Source organism: Aulonocara stuartgranti (genome assembly GCF_965226115.1).
Source record: "Aulonocara stuartgranti genome assembly, chromosome: 12".
NCBI classification, from domain to species: Eukaryota; Metazoa; Chordata; class Actinopteri; order Cichliformes; family Cichlidae; genus Aulonocara; species Aulonocara stuartgranti.
In genome coordinates this window covers 4,689,021-4,713,792 of record NC_138948.1, presented here as the reverse complement: position 1 = coordinate 4,713,792, position 24,772 = coordinate 4,689,021, and the positions used below count along the sequence as shown (strand labels likewise).

General features: G+C 41.0%; 1 protein-coding gene across 3 annotated transcripts in view; it reads right to left on the bottom strand.

The window, feature by feature from the left end:
* fras1 (Fraser extracellular matrix complex subunit 1) overlaps window positions 1–24,772 on the bottom strand; it is a 299,701-nt gene that overhangs the window by 138,398 nt on the left and 136,531 nt on the right. For all 3 annotated transcript variants that reach the window (XM_082555470.1, XM_082555468.1, XM_082555469.1), the window contains 6 exons: window positions 20,693–20,836; window positions 19,450–19,596; window positions 7,745–7,888; window positions 4,842–4,982; window positions 4,348–4,488; window positions 4,076–4,243 (listed from right to left, as the gene is read on the bottom strand). In XM_082555470.1, coding sequence (XP_082411596.1) covers window positions 4,076–4,243; window positions 4,348–4,488; window positions 4,842–4,982; window positions 7,745–7,888; window positions 19,450–19,596; window positions 20,693–20,836 — 885 coding nt within the window. The remainder of the gene's footprint in view (window positions 1–4,075; window positions 4,244–4,347; window positions 4,489–4,841; window positions 4,983–7,744; window positions 7,889–19,449; window positions 19,597–20,692; window positions 20,837–24,772) is intronic.

Here is a 24,772-nt window from a genome sequence, read left to right as displayed (position 1 = left end):
AGTTGGAAGTTTCGGCCAGAAGCAACAGTGTACTTCAGTTGTGAATATCAAATCAAATCAAATCAAATCAATTCACTTTTATTGTCACATCACATGTGCAGGTACATTGGTACAGCACATGTGAGTGAAATTCTTGTGTGCGAGCTTCACAAGCAACAGAGTTGTACAAAATACAATAATGTAAACAAGCAAAATACAAGAATGGCTACATCTGAAACTAATAAATATATGTACAATATAGCGGTAAAGCTCTGCATTTTCATTTCCTTCAGCGATGTGCTGACTGTTCACATCAGTCCAAATAAAATCTCTGCAAACCTGAATAAGTAAAGAAGAAAGCGGTTCATAAAAGCACTCATTGCTTCGTCACTTCTCACTTACTGCTGAAATATTCATTAGATAACATTTTGTTCTTCATCAGTGAGGTATTTGAGGGGCGCTCCACATTCTCATGTGTCAGTCCATGAATGAATATTTGGACAATGACAGGGTTTGATGTTGCCTCTTTACACCGCAGTGGAATTTAAATCAAACATTCAACATCTGAGTGCTGCTGTAATTCAACAGGTTTAATAAAAATATTGCATTAACTGTTAACCATAAACCACTTTTAGACATAGTCCTCCTTTCTCAGAGGCTCAATAGCAATTGGACGATTACTGACGAGCAGCTTCACGGCCAGGTGGGGACTGCTCCCTCATTATTTGATGACAAATTAACTTGATTCAAAGTATTGAAATCACATTTGTTGTCTGAGAGACAAATCATGAATCCCATACAGTCTTAATAAGGAGGAATGCCATTGGTGAGCTGAGCAACACCAAAATGCCTGAAAGACCACAGAAGATAACTAAGTGGATGATCTCAGAATGATTTACTTGGTTAGGATTTAATGGCTTAATGACTTAATATCTAATGCAACAAATGTATGCATGTCACTATCAAGACAACAATCAAGAGACAACTTCATGAGAATTTACAGCAAAGGGCAAACCACTGGTTACACTCAAGAACAAGCAGGCCAGACTAGACGTCTCCTGGAAACATCTAAAGGTGTCAGCACACCTCTGAGATAAGATCTTCTCTGAAGAGATATCTGTAAATGTCGAGTAGTGTAGTGTGTTTGATAGTTGAGGCCCTCCGGTTTGCCTTTGGAGCCCCAGTAGTGTCAACCAATCAAATTTGAGAGGTTGTAGCAGGTAAATCCAACTATCAACCAAACAAATATCAGCTCAGAGTACAAAGCGATCAAAGCTACTACCAGTGGGAGTAGTGGGTTTGAGTCATCAGACAACATCTGTGCTATTTATGGAGCTAAAAGATGGTTAGAGGTTGCTGATGACTTAGCACACTTCTCATTTAAACATCCGGATCCACAAAAACCAAGATGGTGAATTAGCAAACCACAGGTTGAAAACTAATTGTTCTCATATAACAATTAGTATAAATTAGGACTAAAGGGGGAAAAACACAATACATACATCAGTAGAAAATGTGTTTAAATGGTGCTGTAGGCTTTAAAATGGAAAACTCGACTAGCTTTAAGCAGATCCCATCAATGTTTTGCTTCTAAAGCAAAACCATTCCTACTGACGCGCTCACAAAGCCTCTCTGTGTCACGTAAGTAGTTAAAATCCCACCTTTATGTAAGCAGCAGCTATAAAACCACACTGTGTGTTTTACCCCATTCAAAGGTGAAAGCAGCTCCAGCAGATGAAAAGTGAGCTGAAGAGAAAGTAGAGCTGAACCAAAGAAACAGCATTGTTGGCAAAAGATCTGTCTGTGTGACAGGCACCGAGAACAAATACCCGACTCCCTGCCAGGTACTGAATGCAGTATGGTCAGCGGGCACAAGGACAGAAGGACTGAGTAAGAAGATAGCAAAGGGCTGATTGTTGTTAACAGGACATATTTCAGAGCACAGCACATGCGAGGGAGGCAAATAAAATCAATTACAGTCTCTTCATTGTTGTCCTGCTTTACATTTGAAAAAAATAAAAATCCTCGTAGCATTCTGGGAAGGACAGTCTGTTGGTAGGTAGGTGATAATTATTCTCACTTCACTCGACTTCCCCTTCAAACCTTAATCCCATCTTAAAAATTAGTCCATTACACGCACAATTTCACACTGGAAAAAAATGTTAACCAGCCATCTACACGCACACCTACAAATTCCACACATGCTTACACAATTCTTAATTAATTTCAAGCTCAAATTCAGGGAAAAACCTTTGAAAGACTTTTCAGTGTTAAGCCAAAACACCAACAGTTACACTTGGATCAAGTGTCTGATTTTCAGAAGTGTAAAACATTGAATTCACTTATTTTGTGAAACAGAAAAAGATACAAATGTACACAATCCTTTAAATCTAAAATTCTATTCAGTTCAATCCAATTTGATTTATACAGCGCCAAATCACAACAACGGTCGCTTCAAGATGCTTTATATTGTAAGCTAGACCCTACAATAATACATACAGAGAATAACCCAACAATAATATGAACCCCTATGAGCAAGCACTTTGGCGACAGTGGGAAGGAAAAACTTCCTTTTAACAGGAAGAAACCTCTGTCAGAACCAGGCTCAGGGAGGGGCGGGGCCATCTGCTGCGACCGGCTGGGGTGAGAGAAGGAAGACAGGATAAAAGACATGCTGTGGAAAAGAGTCAGAGATTCATAACAAGTGTGATTCAGCAGAGAGGTCTATTAACACAGAGTGAGTGAGAAAGGTGACTGAAAAGGAAAAACTCAATGCATCATGGGAATCCCCCATGCCTATCGCAGCATAACTAAGGGAGGATTCAGGGTCACCTGGTCCAGCCCTAACTATATGCTTTAGCAAGTTTTAAATCTAATCTTAAAAGTAGAGATAGTGTCTGTCTCCTGAATCCAAACTGGAAGCTGGTTCCACAGATGAGGGGCCTGAAAACTGAAGGCTCTGCCTCCCATGTGCTCTAAAGGGGAGATATGGTACTACAAGGTCATTAAGTATGGCTGAAAGGACACGTTATATGCCCCTATCTTTAGTTCTCAGGTTCCACACAGACATAGATTGTAGGAAAACCACCAACACCACGGCAGAATCCATGTATTCAAAATGCGGATTGGTTTAAAATCACAAAGGAGAACAACCTTTGCTTTTAAGGATCTGTTTCACTTTACTACAAAGAAGTTCTTTGCATATCATGACGTATGTTTTCTCTGCAGCAACAAGAACACAAACAGAATTAAGCAACTGCCGTATATTTCTGAGAGTGGCAGCTACAACTTGTAGATGTGGGTCTGCAAATTGCTGCAAACAGCACCTACAGTCTACCAACGGGACCTTTAGAGTAAAGGAGGGAAAAGCCTTGCATCATGGAGGGCCTACCCTTCACACAGTAGGTGCAAATGCCAGATCATGAATTTCAAACGCAGACTCCTCAGTTCTGATATCAGAAATGTATGAAGCCAGGATGTTTCCAGCGCTAACCAGCAGTTCAGTACACAGAATAAACAGAGCATAAATCCAGCTTTCAGGTTGTTTAATAAGTTAGAGCAAAAACTACAATTCATTCAATATTTAGGATTCAACTAATTAACATTTTCATGATTAATTACTCTGCTCATTACTTATTTATGAAGCAACTAATTGTTTCTTTTATAATTTTATGTTTAATATCCAGTTTACTTGTCACCCTAACTGTGACATTTGTTAAAAAGATGTCAAATCCTGTGTTATATAACAAATTGTTCAGTTAGAAAATCTGAATAGCTGCACATTAATATTCTGTCGATTCAGAGTAAGTATTTCATTACTACTAATGCAAATGAGGGCACGATTTGTTGTTAAAAAGAGTTAAGCTTTGGCTTTGATTCGTGGATTTTGATTCGAGTTTTTTTTGGCTTTCACCAGGCTTAAACGTAGTTAGTGCTATTAGGACTATTTGATCTGTTTTAAAAGTCAAAGTGAGCGATGGCTGGCGTGTTAATTAGCGACCATGACCCACAGCAGCAGAAATATCCTTTCTGGCCTCGCAGGTACCGCCTCTCCTGAATTATACAGGAAGCAAAATAAAACATTTAATACACTCACCTCTGCATGTCTGCATGTCATCCAGGAAGCTGCGCGTGGGACACCCAGCTGTGCAGACGCTGTGCTGAAGGTGACTCGATTGCGGAAGAAGAGCTTCCTCCGGTTTGAGGCAGCGGAGGCAGTCTGAGGCCAGGGGTCCCACACAAGAACGGCAGGAGGGATGACAGTCTGGGCGCGAGGACAGACAACATCACAGAGAGGCAGTTACACTCTGGGGACAAGGAAGAAAAGTTTTTTAACAGGATACTTTATTGATGTGTTTAGACTCTCACTGTGGCAGGTGTAGTCCTGAGCATACAGCCCCTCCCCACAGGCCTCCACACACTGGCCCTGGTGGAGAAGTAGTCCGCCTGGACACAAGGTGCACTGGGATACCGAGGGACCCCAGCAGGAGGCACAGGAGCTGTGGCAGGCTGGGGACACAAAGAAAATAAGCATTTAAGATCTTTAGTCTGATACAAACTGTGTAGGTTACAGGATTTATTTTAGAAGTTTTCTTCTCTAATTAAAGTAATGAGAAGCTTTTAATAGGGCTGAAGTCTCGGTTTGGGTTTTACCCGTTGGACAGATGGTCTCACGTTTGACCTTGAATACTTTTGTAAACAGAGGAGTTCACGGTGGACTCAGAAATTGCAAGGTGCCAGGTAACATAGCTGCACAACAAGCTCTTAATTGTAGGTATGAGGTGTTTGTATGTATATGCTATTATTTGACAAACATGCTGTGCATGATGTCCAAACATCTCCACTTCAGAGCAAACACTTACCTCTGCATCTGCTTTGGCTGTCCAGGTAATGCTGAGCTGGACACTGGCTGAGACATTTCCCATGATGCAAGGCAGTCCCCGGTGGGCAGCTCATACATTTGGGGTTGTCGGGAAAACAGGAGGCACAGGACGAATCACAGGCTGTGAAGCGCAGCGTGTAAACGTTAATGGCTTTTTGTTGGCATGACAAAATGCACTGAGGTCAATTTAAAAATGGCTGAATTATCTACAAGCAAGAGGAAAGTCTCCTAAACAAACAGTCCTTCAAATACAATCAAAAGTCACTTAGGCAAGACAACAACGAGTCCAACTTTTAATGACAGAAACTGGAAAGCAGATGTCTGAAAAGATGAACAAAATAGGTAAAAGGCAACAAATAATCTAAAAAAAATCCAACAATAGATCAAATCTTCACTCTCAGGTACCTGAGGTATCTTAGCATAACATGCACACACGCACTAAACCGTTCCCTCAGCAGGTGGTTTTGCTGCAGCATACTTGAGAGATGAAAAAAAGAAAATCTTTCACTTCTAAAGTCCCAGGAAGCCCCGCGGAGGAAAAGCCCTTCAGCTCTCTCAGGATGGTGACATTTTAAACCAGGCCTCAAAGCGCTGGCTGGCAAGTTCAAATGGATTCGACCTTTTTCTAGAAAGTTCCATTGGTTTTTTGACATTTTCTGAAAGAGGGCTCCTCACTGAGCGCTTCAAAACTGTCCTGTGAGCAACAGCAGAAGAAAAGCCCACCCCACCATCCCGGCCCCTCTGGGTCTTTTTAACCAAAAGAGCTTGGCTAAGTTCACCGTCGCCCTGAGGGGGGACTATTCTTACTCTTCCTCATCTTACCACTCAGAAATAGAAAGCATCCATATTCATATGGGATCTATTTATTTCAGAAGCCTCAGACTCCTCATTAGTGCGAGAGAGAATCGCTAATTATTGTATTTTTTTTTTAATTGTTTGTTTGCTACTGCTGCCTTATCATTTTGGCATCATGCCGAGTGAATGCTGCAGGAAGCTCCGCGGGGGGAAAGACACCCAAATAAATCTTCACCTTCAGTTCACTGCTAACAATAAACTTTCCATCGTCTCAGATAGTGTTTACTGTTTACTGCATTGGGCAACGGCACTTCGTGTGACACCTGATCCGCCTGTGGGAATGTCAGCTTTCAGTGAAGTCGCACAGCAAACACCTCACACAGAAATGTATGGTTTCTTTTCCCCTTTAAACTTTTCTGTACATTTTTATTATTAAATTGAAAAAACAAACAAACTGCAAGTTATTTAAATGTATCTGGCAACTCCAAATTGGGAGTTGCTTCAAACTGGGAGGTGCCAGTTTGGATTCAAACCCTCGGGCACCTGGGTTCCCCAGAATCCATTCTTACAGACGCTTTGTGGTTTTAGGACTAAAATGATAAAAATGATATTATTTTTCCCCCAGAGGAGAAATTACATTTAAAAGCATAAGTGTTACCTGCAATTTGAAGTGCTTTATGTACAAAGAGTCTAACTGCTGCATTAAAGAGAACAGAAAATGGATTAAAACGCCTCTACAGAAGAACCACGGTGTCTGAGTCATTATTATAAAGAAATACAAAAAGTTTATATCTTGTTTTCATGTCTTCACTTCATTTTAGTTCTCCCAAAAGGTTTTTGCTTCATTTCCTTGAAGCTGTTCAAAGAAAATCTTTGAAAAGGGAAAATCACAGACTGTCACAAAATCTGAAGGCTAAAATGAAACTGGCATTATTTAGTACAAAAAGAAAAACAACACTGAGTCTATTCACTTTAGTACGGAAGCGTAGAGCTGCCAACCAGGCAAAACAAAAACAGCTATTTCATGTTATAATGTGAAAACTTTATTGTTAACTTTTTCATATAAAAATGATAATATGAAAAATATAATGTCGTGTTATTACAATATACATAACTATCACATTATCACACGTTATGCCTCAATCCAAGCGTAAAATACACTTAACTAATTCCGATAAACGAGCCATTTTCTCAAACTATGTTTTAAGGCAAAGACATATATCATGTTCGAAAAATAAAAGATATGTTTTAACGTGAAAACTATTTTTCAAACAATATAATTATCTCGTTCGTACAAAATAATATTTATATTGTAAGAACATTAAAGGTTTTTTGTTATAACGTGATAGTTATGTATATTGTAATAAAGTGATATTATGTTGTTCAAAGATGAAAAGTATATTGTTAGAACAGTAAAGTTTTCACGTTATAGATATGTGTGTATATATATCAGATATTTATATGATATAACCCTCATTTTCTTTTGCCTGGCTGGCAGTTCTGTGCTTCCATACGCTCGACCTGTAGAGGATAAAATCACTGTATTTTAAACACATTGATTCAAACTAAAACATTTTGGTTGGGTTTAATTAACAGAGGGAGGCAAATCAGAGATTGTAGCTTCCTGAGACGGCTCATAGTGCTGTTTATCCATCTAGAATGTTTGGTAGCAGTTGGCCGGATAAGTTAATATATAATAATAATAAAAACTCTTAATATAATAACAATTTTGTGGCCATTTACTGTCATGACATTCGAGGGAAAGTGGACACATCTACAGCTGATAACTTCAAAACTGGCCAACGAAACTAAATGTGCACAAATCACCACAAGCTAGAGGTAAACTGATTCCTTAAAGAAGATATATTTGGGCTTTCTGGATGGTGATGTACTCAAACCATCTGTGCATATATATATATATATATACACCTAATGTTTTGTGTTGGATCTTATATTAGCTTGGCATCTGTGGAGTTGCACTACTTTTAGTAAAGACGTCAGCAAAAGTGCTATTTCCACTAAACCAGCCAAAACTGAAACTCAGCTAAATGTCTTCAGTGCTGCAGTGTGGATATGTGTCAGCTTTACCGTGGCAGACGCCTTCTCGACTGTAGAAACCTGTGCCACAGTCAAGGACGCACGCCCCGTCTTTCAGCAAGGCGACCGGGTCTGAGCACGACACGCACTCCTGCTGACTCGGCCCACGGCACTCCGAGCACGACTCGTGACAGTCTGAAAAATAAGAAAACAGAAAATAGATTCTTTGCTTTCAGTCCTAAAGCGCCACGAGGTCTGATTTTTTGCCCCTTTCCTGAACAGAAACACATACAGTACAGCACGGTAGGTGGGACTAGGTCGAAATGGATAAATGTGATTGTAGCGGAGAACCTGAATCATGCCAAATGTAGAAGAAACAATCTGAATTATGCAAATCCTGCAAGCACAGTTTGCAAAAGTTCTGCGATATTCTGCATGCGATTTGTAGTAAACAGTATAAATAATTCAGAAACACTGATCATTTACAATAACAGTTTTATTTCCATAACGCAGTTCGTGCATTAACAAAATATTCAAGGTTGTAAAAACAACAAAGAAAATAAGTGAGATAATCAGGGTCGTTCAACAAGTATCTACAGGATCTAATAAAGCTTGTTTGCATGTGCGACTGTGTGTGTCTGTGTGGTCTGCATAGTTGGCATTATCAGTGGTGCTCTATTAGCTGCTGTTAAAAAAAAGCACTAACAAGCCTCACAGCAGTGCCGACAAACACAGAGTGGGAGGCTAACGGGGCGAGCTGTGTGGGAAGACCGTGTAAGAGTTCATGCGTGTGACTGAGGGAGACACACGTGTATGCACGCACGTACGTACGGGCTAAAAGTACCTTTGAGATGAAATGCGGGAGATGATTGTGCGCCTTTGCATACACCTGCACCTTTATCTCTGTGTGTGTCCCTTCGTGTGTGCCCAAACAGAAGCAGCAAAAAACCCATCTCAGCACTAACTGGTATGATTACCTGTGATTTCCCAGCGGCACACAGAATGAAGCCAGATGCAGCAAGTGCTACAAAATAAAACTGACAGAAACCAGATAAAAACAAACCTACAAAAAAAAAAAATGCAGAAGGAATGTGAAAACTACACTTTTAGGTTTCTTCTAGTTTCTTCTGAGTCACCTTCACATATCATTCATGAGAATCTGCAATCTTTATATGAAAGCTTTTCTGTTCATCATCCTCATCATGATCTGGGAAACATTGTAACCTCAGTGTAGTTCAGGTTTTGTCCAACTTTCCCTCAAGTTGCAAAGAATCCTGAAACCTGTGGAAGTACCTCCAAAGTCCATGAATCCTTCCTGCAAAGACTGTGGATTTCCCTCTGGGTGCCATCTTTACACTCATACTGGATCAACGCATTCTGATATGGGTGGAAGCCGACGCTGGTTTATAAGATAGTGAATCTGTTAGCTCACCGGTTTCTCTCACCTCATGAAATCCAAAGAAATTTCTTTTATAAGGAAAAAACGGCAGAGTGGTGCAGTGGTTCTGACTGCTGCTCCACAGTATGAAGGTTCTGGGCCTTTCAGTGTGGTGGTTACATGTTCTCCTTGGGTTTTCTCCAGGAACTTCCTCCATCAGTCTAAAACATGCATGTGAGACTTGCTGAAGTGAATGGTCTGTCTCTAACAGAGTGGCAACTTATCCTGGGTTCACCCCACTTCCCACTCAGTGACAGCTGAGAAAGTGGTTAACAGAAAGGATGAGGAACCCCAGCAGAATATCTGTATATTAGGAGTTCTTACAGGAACTCGGAGCGTAATGCACCAGGATCAGGAATACTCTCTAAAGCCTTTTGACTTTTTTAAGTAAAGCTGTGCAGGATCTCATTTTTCCGAGGACTAGATCTCATTTTCTGCCTTTTCTGTTGCCCATCCTCAGCTTGTCAAATGTAAGCACCTAGCTGGATCTCATTTTAAAGCACTCTGAACCTTGGAAATATAGATTAGTCCACTACACCCAATTATAGGACGCAGACAGCCCAGACCAAAGGAGTCACGATGATATGGAACAAAACTACAGTGAAGCTTATCACAAACACTGAGAATCATCTTTTACTCCACACCACAATGTTTTAGTAAACCCAGCCTTATTGTTTTTTAGACACCGAAAGATCAGAAACCCAAGTCTCTCTCTCTCACACACACACACAAAGGGAACAGCACCAAAACACCTGCTACAAGGCTCAGGTAAAGGACCTACACACAGGACAAAGGAGAACGATAAAAAGCAATTTTTGATACTAAGCTGATACACGGTCCCAACAAAGCCTGACAGAAAAAAGCGAAAACACTAGAAAGTTGGGAGGCTTACAAAAGAATCGAGGCAGGGATGTAGCAGAACACAGTGTGAGGAACACAAGCGACAAATGGACAAAACACAGGGAGGAAGTCGTGTAAGTTCTAATACGATAGCACTTTACACATGCTTAACAGCTTCATTTATTATTTACTGGATGTCCCTTTGTGAAAGGTCAAAGGTTAAAAGTGAAAGAGTAGATCTAAAAAAGTTAAAGTTGAGAAATAAACTACGGCTGGGGATTAATGAGGCACGAGAAGTGAGACAAAACGGATCAAGACAAGTGAATATCACGCTGAGGAAAGTGTAATTAATTTAATCAGTGTCACTGAAAACTGCTGATAAAAATCTGAGTGAATTAATGGGAGATGCCAGAAGCTGTATTATTGCAAAAGTTGTTGGAAAGCAGTGTGAGATAAATCTCTGGCTCCCTCGTGCCTGTTGATACAGATTTCCTCAGGTAACTGCATTCGTATCTTTTAATAACTTTCTCTGCATCCTCCTCTTTATCATCTGCACATATTCCCCACCAGGATCACTATAAACTTTTTATATTTAATCAAAACATCCTGCGCACGCGCACACACATGATTTTCTATGACGGATACCTTCCATCCAGATTTTATAAAATAAGGGATATTTAATGTAGATTTGATTTGCCTTAAATACTTCACATTTACTGAATTTCTTTTACCCAATTCGCTCGCACTGTCTCATCTTTTTTTTTAATCTTTTCAAATTAAGAATAAAAACTGAGATTTTCTCAGCTGGGTTAAAAGTTCATGGATAACTTTTCAGAGGTCCAAAAAAGAGACAAAATCTGGTGAGCAGCAGTTCTCTGAGCAACGATGCCTTGCTCGTGTCAGAGGTCAGAGGAGAATGGCCAGACCTCTTTGAGCTGATAAGGAGGCTACAGTAACTCAAATAGTCATTCATTACAACCAAGCTCTGCAGAAGAGCACCCCTGAATCCAAAACAACAGCAGCAGAAGACCACACCAGGTGCCACTGCTGTTACAACTAGACTGGAAAACACTGCCTGGTCTGATGTGTCTTGATTTATGGAATCAGATGGCAGGCACAGTTTGGTAAACTACCAGCCGAGCATCATTTAAACACTACAGCTTTATGTGAAGATACACACAGTGTTCATCTTCTGGTGGCTGCTTCTAGCAGGATATGTCACCATGTCTCACCATGTTTCCTGAACATGACAGTAGCCGAGTGTATTTTTGTCTTTTTATGTTGACATGCAGACACAGTTATCCGATGGAAGCTCCAGCTTCAAAAACTTGAGAACCAGCTGATGAAAACTCCATTAAATTCCCACCACACTCCCTGCCGGTGGCTGATGCCTTTGGCTTTGTGCACTCTGACACAGCTGGCACATTACTCCAGCCCCCTCTGGCTTCTGCTCTGTGGCTGCTGGGTGAGCCCTCGTCTGGGGCTCTCCTCAGCTCCTCCCAGGAGGGTGGCATGGTTGCCCCTCTGTTGGTTCTCCTTGGGCTCTCGCACTCTGGGGCCTCTGGATGTCTGGAGCCTGGATCTCCTGCAGACCTGCTTCATGCCTTGGGAGACGGGGCTATGGCTCCCCACACCCACCAGCAGATGCTTACATGGAGAAACCTTTTGAATACAAGTGCGCCCGTCCACACAGGTGTACATAAACACAAACTACACCTTTCTTGGCTGCTACCTCAAAGCACATTGTGCAAATTCAGAGGACATGTAAGGTTACAGAAGAGGAAAGTTTTTGCTCCACTGTGTGTGTGAAGAGTAAAAGCCAAACCTCTGAAGTGACTGACAGACTGACAGGTTCCCATCTGACTTTTAATTTTTTATGCTTCTCAACTCTTCCTATTTCCTTCCACCTCTCAGATTTTGAAGTTGTGTGCCTATTTCCCCCCCCCCCTCTCACTCTCCCCTATAATACTCTCATTTCTCTGTCCGAGGCTTCTTCTTGCCTCAGCCCACTGCCCTCTCTACAGATTCACACTGGATTTTTGGTCATCTTTCTTTCTCTCTGTATTCAAGTCTGGGTTTTTCCCCCAGCAGCTTTTTTTTTTCATTAGTTCACATATACGTTCAATTTTAATGCCCCTCTCTCTGCGTGTGGCTGTTCATTTCATTGTGCTAAAGGTCCAGAGAGGCTCCATAATAGCCTTAGCCCAAAATACAATGATACGCTTGTTTCACCTATGCATGACTGATCCTCCGTGGTGAAATGAAATCATTTATAAAATCAATCTTTTGTTGAATTATGGACCATTGCCCATTTCAGCATCAGATACTCTGCAGCTGTAGTCTTGCAGATGAAGCAAAAAGACATTGAGAAGCACTCTGTACATGATGGGATTCTTACATTTATATTACTGGGTCACTTCAGACACACGCTCATACACGCTGCATCCAAAAATGGTTGGAGCCAACAAGGGGATTACACGTCCTTTACCTTGCCCCTCGCAGGAAAGCAATTTATTTTTCTGTGCCGCCTGGAGTGTAAAGTTATCAGCAAATGTAATCCTAGCAGGCCAGTTGCCAAAAAGCCCCTCTAAAGCCTACTCTGCATAAACCAGGCGAGGTTGAGATGAATGCACAGTCACACAGTGCACTGGATAATCTTCGCTCTCTGTCCTTCTGGGACGGGTGGGGATGCACAATTACTGTGCTGCTGCTGCCGTGGCTCACACCAACCCCCTCCAAACCTCGAGTGATAAAACGAGATGGCATGAGAGAATCAGCAATTAAGCTAAGCATGGAGAAAGCAGCTTTGCAATGGAGAGCAAATAATACAAAAAACAGGAGCTTTTATTTGAAAGTCCAACCTGTTCTCAATTCCAGGGTGTCAAATATTTCCACTTTTGGCAAAGCTGCTCTCACAAATACACAAAAGGCAGCCTTTAAAGTCAGTGATACACTGGGTTTATATCGATGATGAGATGGGTGCAGGTATGCACTGGAGAGAAGAGGAATGAAGCAAGATGAGAAACATGGGTGAATGAGAGGGAGGCAATGCGAGGTTGGAGTTTAAATACCTGGGTGGTGGAGTGGGTGGAGACCAGCACCAAGAGTGAAAGGGAAGGTTTTCAAGATGGCAGTGAGACCTGCTGGGTGTGGTTTGGAGACTGTGGCACTAACAAAGACATCGGAAGCCAAGCTGAAGGTGGAAGAGATGAGGATGCTGAGAGTTTCATTGGCATAGAAATGCAAAGTCTACATGGAAATTTAAATTTTAATGAAGTCCATATTTCACTTCTAAGGAGTCATTTTTAGCTCTATTTTTCCTCCTGGTGGAAGCAAAGGTTCAAATCAGCCCAGCAAGAAGACAGGAGGAAAATCAGGCTTCTCACAATGGCTCCACATGAAAAAGCTTTTATACCTCTATGTGAAGGTCGTTTTGGACAACAGCAGAAGGGAGGCTGTGAAATTGTAGAGTTTCTATAGCCGCCTCACTTTCTGACTGCCACATCCACAAAGTCAACTCAAATGCAAAATTTAAATAAGCGGTTAAAAATGCTGTGTGAGTGCTACTAATGAGCGATAGAGTCATGCAGGTACTGAAAGCAACGCCACGTAAACCTACTCAGAAAGCGAATCGCTGCATAAAATGTTGGAAGATTATGCAGAAAAAATAACAACCAAGTCATGTATTTACAAAAATGTACCAGAATCTATTAGAGTCAGCTTTACTGACCAAGTCCGTGCACACGTAGGAGGAACTGAGCGATGTTTTTTTCTTTCCTCTAAACAGACAAGACGGACAAAAGCAACATGACACAGACAATAACAGCACATGTAGCATATTTATATTTATATGTGCAATGAAGAAGTCTGCTTATTTTGGTGTGCAGGGCTCTGTAGCGCCCACTAGAGGGGAGGAGTAGGAACAGGTTGTATCCAGGGTCCGATCGGTCTGCAGTGACACTAATCTCAAGAAAACTGTCAGTGTAAGAATGAAAAACAAAAGGTCATTTAAATTGGTTTACCAGCATTAAAACTTCAGCAAGGTTATAAAAAAAAGGTTGTTTTCCAAAAAAATTATGAACTATTAAAAAAACAATCAAAGAAACCACAGCAATGCACGTCTTCACACTACAATAGAAATTTGATTAAACTATCATGTTGCTATAGACTCACACCAGCATTATTATGTTTATACTTCATATGTGAAGTACTTGGTTATTTTTTAGACACTAAAAGCTCGTGTTTACATTAGAGATGGACCGATCCGATATTACGTATCGGTATCGGTCCGATACTGACCTAAATTACTGGATCGGATATCGGAGAAAAATAAAAAATGTAATCCGATCCATTAAATATCACGAAAGCACCTCACAAAACTTGCAACATGCCGTAACTCACCTCAGAACGTTAGCACGTCGGAGCAGTATGCATCACGTGATAGAGCGGCTGTGGCATGCGGGACCTGTGGTGGTCTGGATAGCATTTGGAGCTTCGCTAGCAACCTGGCATTTCATCTCCGACAAAGTTATCCCCGAGAGAAGTAAAGCAAGTGTGTAAGTCCATCTCTAAATGTTTGTAAAGCATTCCTGCGTTAAGCTTAACAAGCGACTGCCTCTCCTGCTGCTACTTCAATCATGAAACTGCTTAACGATCAGCTGATCGGCTTTTCTGTCGCGAGTCCGTGTCTCTAGTTTGCTTTTGGCCCACTTTGCACCAGAAAGAGGAAACCAGCGGCTGAACAACAGCAGCACGTTTAAGCTTGATCAGCTGTTGTTAGAATTTATTTAATATTACTTTCTACACCAGGATCTTTTTCTACAGCTAACGCTGGTAACTGTGCAGGGGCGGATCTAGCAAAGTTTAGCCAGGGGGGCCGATAGGGCATTAACAGGGAAAAGGGGGCACAAAGACATACTTTTCTTTCTTATTCTCATTTAAAATGTCTAGCTTTTAATAAATAATTATCTGACACCCAAAGTTTTAATTTGATGTAAAATGAATAGAAGTCAATTACTGTATATAGTGACTATTAAGTCTAATATATATACCCTAGTAAGCTATAGTACTTTTTCCTTTGGGAAGGTACCATCTGTGCAGTCTGCAATTCTGTTGAAGAAAGATATTGAATCTATTTAATATTTCTTGAAAAATAATTGATTTCTGTGCATTTTTTTTCACACTGCATCAAATTAAGGTTGATTACGTCGATTAAGCATCATGAGGTGGAGCGTGAGGGGTGGTTCCCTATTTTTTATTTATTTATTTTTGTTGTTGCTGGGAGTTGGAACCCTATTAGTTAGGTTGCTTAATATTTATGCTAAGTACTCTTTAAAATACCAGAATAGGGAGGATGGTGTAGGTTTAAGTTTATTAGATTGATCAGTATTGCTGAACTATGAAATATTTTTTTTTGCATACAGGTATAACAGAATAGCTTTAGTGTAGTTGTTGTTTTAAACTTGAGTATGAACTTATACAAAATGCAGCAAGATATTTAAAAAAAAAACAGTTTTGTTGATTAAAAAACACTATATCGGATTCATATCGGTATCGGCAGATATCCAAATTTATGATATCGGTATCGGACATAAAAAAGTGGTATCGTGCCATCTCTAGTTTACATATGAGGTACTGCCTACATCGACCTTTAAGATTCAGACCTTTAATCATTAATTTGATGAATGATTTTGTGAAATGCTCAGAATTTGAGCCCTAAATGCCAAATGAATGTCTGTCTAGTTGAAGTGAAGAGACAGCTTCTCCTCAATGGTGCTCGGATTGAACCAGGAGCTTTTCTAGTAGGTGCTACATTATCTGGAAATAGCCCTTTCTGCACAATAAAAGGTGTAAAGCAACACACTGAACTTTTTAAAAATGTTTTAACAATTTGGGATTAACTCTTAAACTTATCCAGACTCTAACTTTAGATGTGACTTTAGAGGCTAATGGTGTTTTGATGCTTTGGAATGAGACCTCCTGTAATTGCATCTGCAGAAGTGCTGTATGTCGTTATGATTTTATCTCCGCTGGGACTTGTAACCCTGTTATCGGCTCCTCTTAAAATTCTTGCTTTATTACACAGTTTTGTTGTACTTGATGAAGAGCTCATTCAGGTTCAAAACAATGCAATAAAGGAGGAATTTAAAGGGAGCGCAAAACAGTGTTAAAAACCCATGGGGAGAAAGAAATCAGGTTTTGTGTACTCTGCACCTGAACAAGACAGATGTGTCTGTTTTTCGGTCTCGGCGTACGTTTCCAAACAAGTGAACATTACAAGTGTGACTGAGTCTCACGGTGCAATTATAAGAAAAAAGAAGAAATGTGGGGCAGGTGTTGTACGATAGCGTCAGCACAAGGCTCCTCACGAGTATTTACACCAAAACTTTGAATGCATGCGGATGAAGCTTTCAGTAACTGACTGGAGGTGGGAAAAAAATCCCCCCAGGGAGGCCTGCTGCGACACACTGAGTCCTGGGTGGTCTCGACTTCCTGCCAAGAAATGTCTCTGGCACCTTCCAGACACCTCACACGCTCATTACTTCTGTCAGCTCCCATCTCCTCTGCTTCTTCCCTCAACCCTTCCTTCTATTTTTTCCTCATTAAACAAGTGCTGGTATGAGACTTCAGTCAGCCTAAATCCACCTTAATAGCTTTAATGCAGGCATTCACTGATTTAAAGTCACAATAATTCAGCGTCCCACTTTCCACTGGCGCTCTTTTGTTCTCCAAAACAAAACTGTGTGCTGGGTAAAAACAAAGGGGGGGGGGGGGCTTCTGTCATTAAAGCAAGTTGGCGGTTAAAAGAAATGGCTGAGACACTCGAGAGTATTCGAGCACATTATTAGACCTGGATGCATGCAGGGTAAAGACATTAGCAGCTGTGAACATACCTGCAGCATTAACATACTGTAGACTCTGGATTAATGCACGAATTACAAATTATACACCTAATGGCAACGACGCAGGACAGGAGCTGCATAAATGCATGTAGTGCAATTCCCACAGAGGGCTTGTCCAATAGCTGCTACTGTATACAGTACGCGTGTGGAAGCAGCGTAAAACAAAGCTGCCTGCTGCTGTCTAACCTATTTAAGGATGTTCAACGAGCTTTTGCACTGGGAGGTCTGAAATCCTCCTGACAATATTCATTAAGGTATGAAATCGAGCTGCACAACTGAAGACCGTAATCACATTGTGGTTACTCTCTGCTCACTAACCCACACCTCTCTATTTCTACCCATCATCCCCAGGAGTCCCCGCAGGTCTCCTCCACTCAATAGAGGAGCTCATTTCGGAGCGTATTAGCAATCCCACAGGGTTTTCGCTCACCGAGCCATGGTTTTATTTATTGGCCCAGGACTAGAAATGTTGGGAGACCTTTGAGATAGATACGTCCAGTAACAGTTAATAGGGACACTCATGTATAGAGAACTGAGCCTGAGTAATACCAGTTTATTTGTATTCTTTATGCTGCTGCTGCAGAGGATCGATCCATCTATCCTGCATAAACTCTTTAAGAATAACAAAAGAAAAACAGACAAAAGCTTTTCTGTTACCAGTTTATTCAGAACCTAATTTTGACTTTAAAAGCAATTTAGCATTAAAAGCTTTAAGTCCATTAAAACTCAGGCATTAAAAGCTGGAGTAATTTAGTTTAACAACTCTACAAAGCATCTCCGTGCTGGCAAGAAGTCACGAAGTTTATAAGCAAGAAAACACAAACTTAATGTTTTCTTGTCACAGGTTGGAATCGGTATCAGTTTTTTTCTGACATTTGTATTAATTGGGCTGAAAAGTTTATTGACCTTTGGAATGAGCGTCATTACTCATAATTAACAGCAATACATTTCCCTTCGCAGTTCGTGAGTAAGTATGTTCCCTCTAACAACAGCTTTTTCAAATCCACACAAAGTCACGCATTCCCATTATTTAGGTGAGACTGGGAGTAGTAGTGCCGCCCCTACCCTATAAATAAATGCATTTATCATTTAGCTAGTCAGTCTTCTTTAGAAAGACCACGTCTTGATCTTGACAGCTTTCAGAATAGTTTAGAGATGCATGGAGATGGCAGGAAAAGCATTTCTAAGATCAGCGTGAGACAGACTTTCTACAATTTGAAGGTATTCTGGAGTCCTGTTACTGTTTCTCGGAGGGAGGCCCTTATCAAAAATGTGAAAAAGAGCACACAAAGAGCAGCAAAACACCTGCAGAAATTTCTTTCCATCAACAAAGCCCACCTGTGTACAGGAGTTCAAAGCAGCAACAACATCAAACCAACAGCAAACCAGGACAACTTATCCAAAGGTACTGCATAAGCACTGTGGAGGTTTCACGAACTGCAACACGAAATATCTGCTTGAAGTTGTTGCTTTAAGAAGACTTCAGTTAATTTTCCCAACTTGTGGTCAAATACTTTTTCTGCTTCACAGAAATTCAAAAGAGTTCACAATTTTACGTGTGCAGTTCTTTTTTTTTTGTGAAATGAAATTGGTTTGTTTAGTTGTTTCCATGTCGCCGTTCAGGTGTTTTCATCTGAAGGTGGGATGGTTCACCAGGTGGGGATGACACACATGAAGGTTGATGCAGGCAAAACATTTGAAACGTCAAGTCTGGCACAATGAAACTGGGAAATGAACACTGAGCAAATGTGTAAAGTTGTGTCCTATGCTTCATTTTTGTGCAGTTTTTCTCATGCACCATTGGAAATTAACTTTGGAACTGAAGACTGTTGTGTTTTAACATGTTTTTTGGCTGTTATTACTATTTTTCTTTTATGTGTGTTAACTGATTGACAGGAGGCAGCATGTGCAGCATAATTCAACACATTCAGATTTTACCGGGTTGATATTACAATAAAAGTTTAAAGCCTAAGATGCAACGATTTTCAAGTAATTTCACTTCCTAATAAATGTTCATACACGATTCAGTTTTCTTCATGTTCTTTTGATGACTAACAGAAAGGAAAGGAGCAAATGCAGGAAGAAATATATACGAGTGGAAGCACATTTTGTACTTTTATCTAAAGACTGCAAAACTTTACAAACTTTTCTATCCAATCCCCAGGGGAGATTTAGCCAATGTGCAGCAAAAGATCAGCAGATATCTAATAAAAATGCAGGACCTATTATGTCTGTACAATATGTGAGTACATTTGGTGCTCCTGTGCCTCCAGACAATGACTTGCACCTCTTTCCAGACTCTTAGCCACAACTGCAATAACACAACAGCCCTAGAGAGAACTCCCTGCCTCATCAGTCTATGAAATATTCAGACTCAATCCAGTGGAAAATACTCCCAGACAGTTTATCTCAGGCACCAAAAACACCAACTGCATCTTACTGTTAAACTGCTCGCTATTAGCAGCTGGGGAAATCCATCTCTCTTGGTGTTCACGGGTGGATCCCAGTCAAAGCAACATGCTGACCACCGCAATCCAGAAGCCGCTATAGGGCACATGAACTCCTGTGATACTCACAGCGACAGTGTGTTGGGTCGTGCTGATAGGAACCAGGTGGACAGGAAGCCAGGCACTGACTCCTATCGGGGTTCAGCAGGGGCAGCCTGGAGCCGCAGGACTGACAATCCCACCTGCTGGAACAGGTGGCACAGGATGATTGGCAGGCTGCAGGGGAGAGACGGGAGAAAGGGGAACCAGTGGCTGTCAGTCACTTCCAAAATAAATTTTCACTTCACACGTGAGTTGCAAGACTGCTTGTCACATTTTAGTCCTCGCTGCTGTAGTGGAAAGCAAAGGAAAATGGATGTGCAGCTCATTAAAAGGAAACCAAGTAACTCATTAAATCCAGTGAGTGACTTCCCTGACAGGCTGGCTGGGGTCTTCTAAGACTATGCAAAAGTACTGTTGAGATAACTATATTAGGCTACGCCATGATTTTCTAAAAATGGTCTTATTAAAGACTTCAAGCTCCTTAACATCTTTAACTTTAGCACTGACAGTTATTTTGTGCAGTGAAGTGTACCTATACCACGAAAAGATCAACTTTTTGGCATTTCCTTACCTGGGTGATTAAACATGCATTAAGACCATGTATCTGTGAGCGGCACAATGAAACAAGAGCAACGAGAAGAAGGGAAACAAAGCAATGTGGAGGTTTCTGTTGTTTTTAATAGGAAATCTCAACATTATAGAATAAAAAGCAGCTAAATCCTTTTGAAACCACCACAGCCACCCACACAGACACACATAAGTAGAAGAAGAGGAAAAGGAAGAAGAAGAGGAAGTAGAAATATAAAAAGCTAAAGGAAAAAAAGATTCCCAGAAAGATTAAAAGAAGTCTGAGAGGAAGAAGGAAAACGAGTGGGAGAGATAATCTTATCAACAATGTGAGTTCAGACTCACAACTTTATATTCGCCCACATGCACAAAGTAAAACAAAATAAAAGAAGAAGAAACTTAAACAGTGATAACAAACACACAGAAATGATGACTGTGACTGTGTGCAGCGCACCACTGATACAAGCTAAGTGACCAAAAATGTGACACTTAAAGCTAATCAGAAATCAATAATATTTATCATCCTGTACTTAAACTAATGTCGCTTTCAGGATTCCAGCAAACGGCCCAAACGTCTGCTTTTAGTGATGACGTTCACGCTCGCTGATGATCACTTAAACAAGCACATTGATTAGCAGCACCTGGGTGCTACTTACCCTTTTATGGATGGAAACAGTACTGTAGATTTGAAAGCGAGTCCTACCTGCACATACTCGTCCTTCGGCGTAGAAGCCCACTGGACAGACGGACAGGCAGCGGCCGAGATGAAGTAAGGCCTGTGGGTCCCTGCAGCTGTCACAGTGATCAGACGTTCCCGAGCACGACAGGCAGTCTGCGTGGCACTGGACTGTAAACACACATCAAGTTCATTTAACTCAGAGATTTGGATTTCAATAATAACTGTGCATTTTGGGAAAAATCTGGATATTGGATTCCATTTTATTCAAGATTCAAGTTTATTCAGCAACTCTGGACAAATACTGTTGGTGCACGCAGGAGCACTTGGTACTCCACACACATTTTCACATTTAATTTTATGCTAATTATATCTAAAAAAAATTAAAAAGTCCTGTGCACTGACACTCTGCAGAGGCAGACACATTAAACTATGCAAAACCACACACATACACACAATTTATTTATTTTTTAATAACTTCCATCCATTACATTTGGTTCTACGGTCAGACTGTGTTAGCAGTAGCACATTTTACTCGGTTAACATGTATCCTGTGGAGAGATTTTGAATACCAGTCTGCTGTCTGCCAGCAACTCCTCTGGTGCACTTTGTGATCAAGAGTTAAAGTGCTTTCTCTGCCCACTCTGGTTCCCAATTGATCCAGCATTTTCCCAAGTATTTATGAGTGCTAGACTGTTTGATTCATTTGCCAACTAACGGTACTTAAAAGTCACTCTTCACTGTGTAGGCCACTATGTAAACCTAAATATTAGGAGGAAATCTGAAGACCTAAAAACCCGAATAAGCAGATTCTGTAAGTCCAAAAATAGAGACCTGAACAGTAACCCTCTCTACTTTTAATATTGGACTTAAAAATGTCCTTTTTCATGAAGCATACAGGTCTGGTTGCATCAGGTGAGCTTGAATCCTGCATTAGTTACTCTACAACAGACTAAGGCACCTGGGCGCTTCCCATGATGCACTGAGCATTTCTTCTTCACTCGCATCTTTTCACTCTGTCCTTACACACTACTCTGAATTTAGAGTCAAAGTTAAAGTAAACTTTATTGTCATCTCCACTATATACAGTACAGCAGCAGTCCCCAAACTTTTTTGCACCATGGACCGGTTTATGCCCGACAATATTTTCATGGACCGGCCTTTAAGGTGTCGCGGATAAATACAACAAAATAAAACGATGTTCAAAAAAAAGATTTATTCATAACACATGGGAAAAGACCCAGGGAAACCGAGTTAATGATAAAAACTAAAAAAAAAACTAAAAAAAATAACGATAAAAACCCTGAAAACCATTCATTTCACACCCGAGCCTCAACTCTTGCATCCCGGTACCAAACGACTCACAGACCAGTACCGGTCCATGTGCCGGGGGTTGGGGACCACTGCAGTACAGTATATAGAGAGATGAGACGACGTGCTCCAGTTACATCAGTACAAAAAAACAAACAAAAATAAATAAATAAGAAGAGTAAGAAAATAAATATAATAAATATACACTTTTAGTGTATATTTATTTAATCACTGGTTAATATTTAATCTTTGTCGCTCTTCCAGAGTCTTTTATCCTGTCTCCTTCCCCTCACATCCAACCGGCCAGGGCAGACAGCCGCCCCTTCCTGAGCCTGGTTGGTTGGTTCCTGTTAAAAGGGAGTTTTTCCTTCCCACTGTTGCCAAGTGCTTGCCCACATGGGGACATCTGATTGTTGGGGCTTTCTCTGTATTATTGTAATGTCTATACCTTTCTCATAATTTGGCACTCTATAAATAAAATTTAATTCTATTGAATATGTGAACTTGCCTGCTAAAGATACCTAACAGGTTTCCTTTCATGAGTGATGCAACTGTCTGGTTACATTCTGGTATGATTTCACACACTTCCTCCGTGCCTTTGAATGTGATGCCAACAGATACTTTACGACTGTGAGCATGTGATGATTTAGGAGTGCGATGTCTGCTCCATAACCCTTGTTCCAGAGTGCGTCACTCACCCACACCATACAACACATGACACCAACAGCTTTGATAAAAGTGGCACAATTTGATACCCATGAATGAATGAGAAGGTGCTTGTACACCGCTGTGAGGGCTGTGAGTCACGGTTTAAGACAAAATAGTAAGCTCTTGTTTGGGATTGCATCACAAGTCCTGTGAAACTGGGGCCCGTTCTTCGTACGTCGCTTACTACATCCAAGATCAAATGACACATCCAAGATCAAATGACACATCCAAGATCAAATCATCGCGCTAACCGTGAGCTCGCTAATCCGGTTCCCCGAACACACCTGCTGTTGACGATTACTACAGCTGGACGCAGTAATGTGACATCACTGGGTGTAGTAAAAGGGGCTACGCATCGATAGTAGAAACATTGATCGGCAACCCTCTGATTGGTCGGCGAAAATGTCGAAGGAGTGCGCTCGGCTCGGTATTTTTCGGCAGCAGAGCAAGAACTCCTGAGTGAGGGATTTCAGGAGTTTCAGAGTTTAATCAGAACGCAAGGGAACACTGCAAAGGCTGCAAAAGCAAGGAGCGAGGGCTGGCAGAAAGTTGCTGACAAATCAAACTCGTAGGTAATTTAATAATAATAATAATAATATATTGGATTTATATAGCGCTTTTCAAGGCACCCAAAGCGCTTTACAATGCCACTATTCAGTCACTCTCACATTCACACACTGGTGGAGGCAGCTACGGTTGTAGCCACAGCTGCCCTGGGGCAGACTGACAGAAGCCAGGCTGCCATATCGCGCCATCGGCCCCTCTGGCCAACACCAGTAGGCGGTAGGGTAGATTTATTATATTACACTATATTATCCAATATTATATTACATTACATTATATTATAATATGTTATATTTTATCCTCTTTCACATTAGAGCCACGACAGGACCCACTAGAACATGGGAATAGGTAAAAGTGAAATATAAGAATATCCTACAGAATGGTAATATTTATCACTTATATTGCTTTTAGTCTCTTGGAAAGAGACCCTGGAATAATCTGTTTGTTTATAACAGCAACCAAGAAAAGGGCAGAGGAAAAAAAGACAGGTGGTGGTCCTGCACCCCCTCGTCAACAAGTTGGTTAAGTGAATAATACCCTCACGGGAAAATCGATATCTCTCTATGAGCACACTGTCGCGCTGAGCTAAAGGATCCTGTCTGTCCCGCAATATACGCTGGATTCTGAGGACTCTCCTTATCAATCTTGCACCTTCCGCAATGGGTGGCTCGCGTATACGGACAGGACATGGCTGCAACAGGCTTCCCAAATCCACCTTCGCTTTTATAGCCGTGGTCTCTCATCTTGATTACACGAAGTAATTTACAATTGCTACTCTGAAATATGAATTACATCTGTAATAATCACATACATGTAATAGAATGTTAATAGTACATTTCCCTTTTTTAGGAAATGACCTGTGTGAAATCAATAAATGGATCAGGTGCTGCATTGTCTTTAGTTACATTGATGTTATTTATTTATGGTGAAACAGTGGTGGAATATCGCTGTTGCTTTCGTATAAATGAAGCGGACATACCTGCGTGGCCGCGATCTAATCCTGTTTACATAAAGTAAACCTGCTCCCGAGCAGGTTTACGCTTACGGCTCTGTTGCTATGACAGCAAGTCCCGGATGAGCTTCGGGGAACCGACTGATCCAGGATCACGCGAAATCGTCAACAATCTAATCCGGCTAACCTACTTAGCGAGGTACGAAGAACGGGCCCCTGGAGGTTTTTCACAGGCTATGGGTAAAATGGGTAAGTTTAGGTCTAAAGACTAAAGAGCACTATGTAAGGAAAAAATGACTACGCAAACACCAGCTGGTACAGGCAAAATCAGTGCTGATGCTAGACTGATTCCAGCATACTAGCAGTTTTATGTAAAATAAATAAATAAATAAAAGCTGTCTGGCCCCTTTCTGTGTAAATAGGGCATGCACGCCTTAGAAAACTGGTCTGTTTATCAGTATGCAGAGGGATCCATCAGGCATATGCACCTCATAGATGCTGGTCTCAAGTCAGATGTAATCTCTTTCATTTGACAGTGAAAATGTGTTTCTGCATCTCTTTGGCAAAGTGTT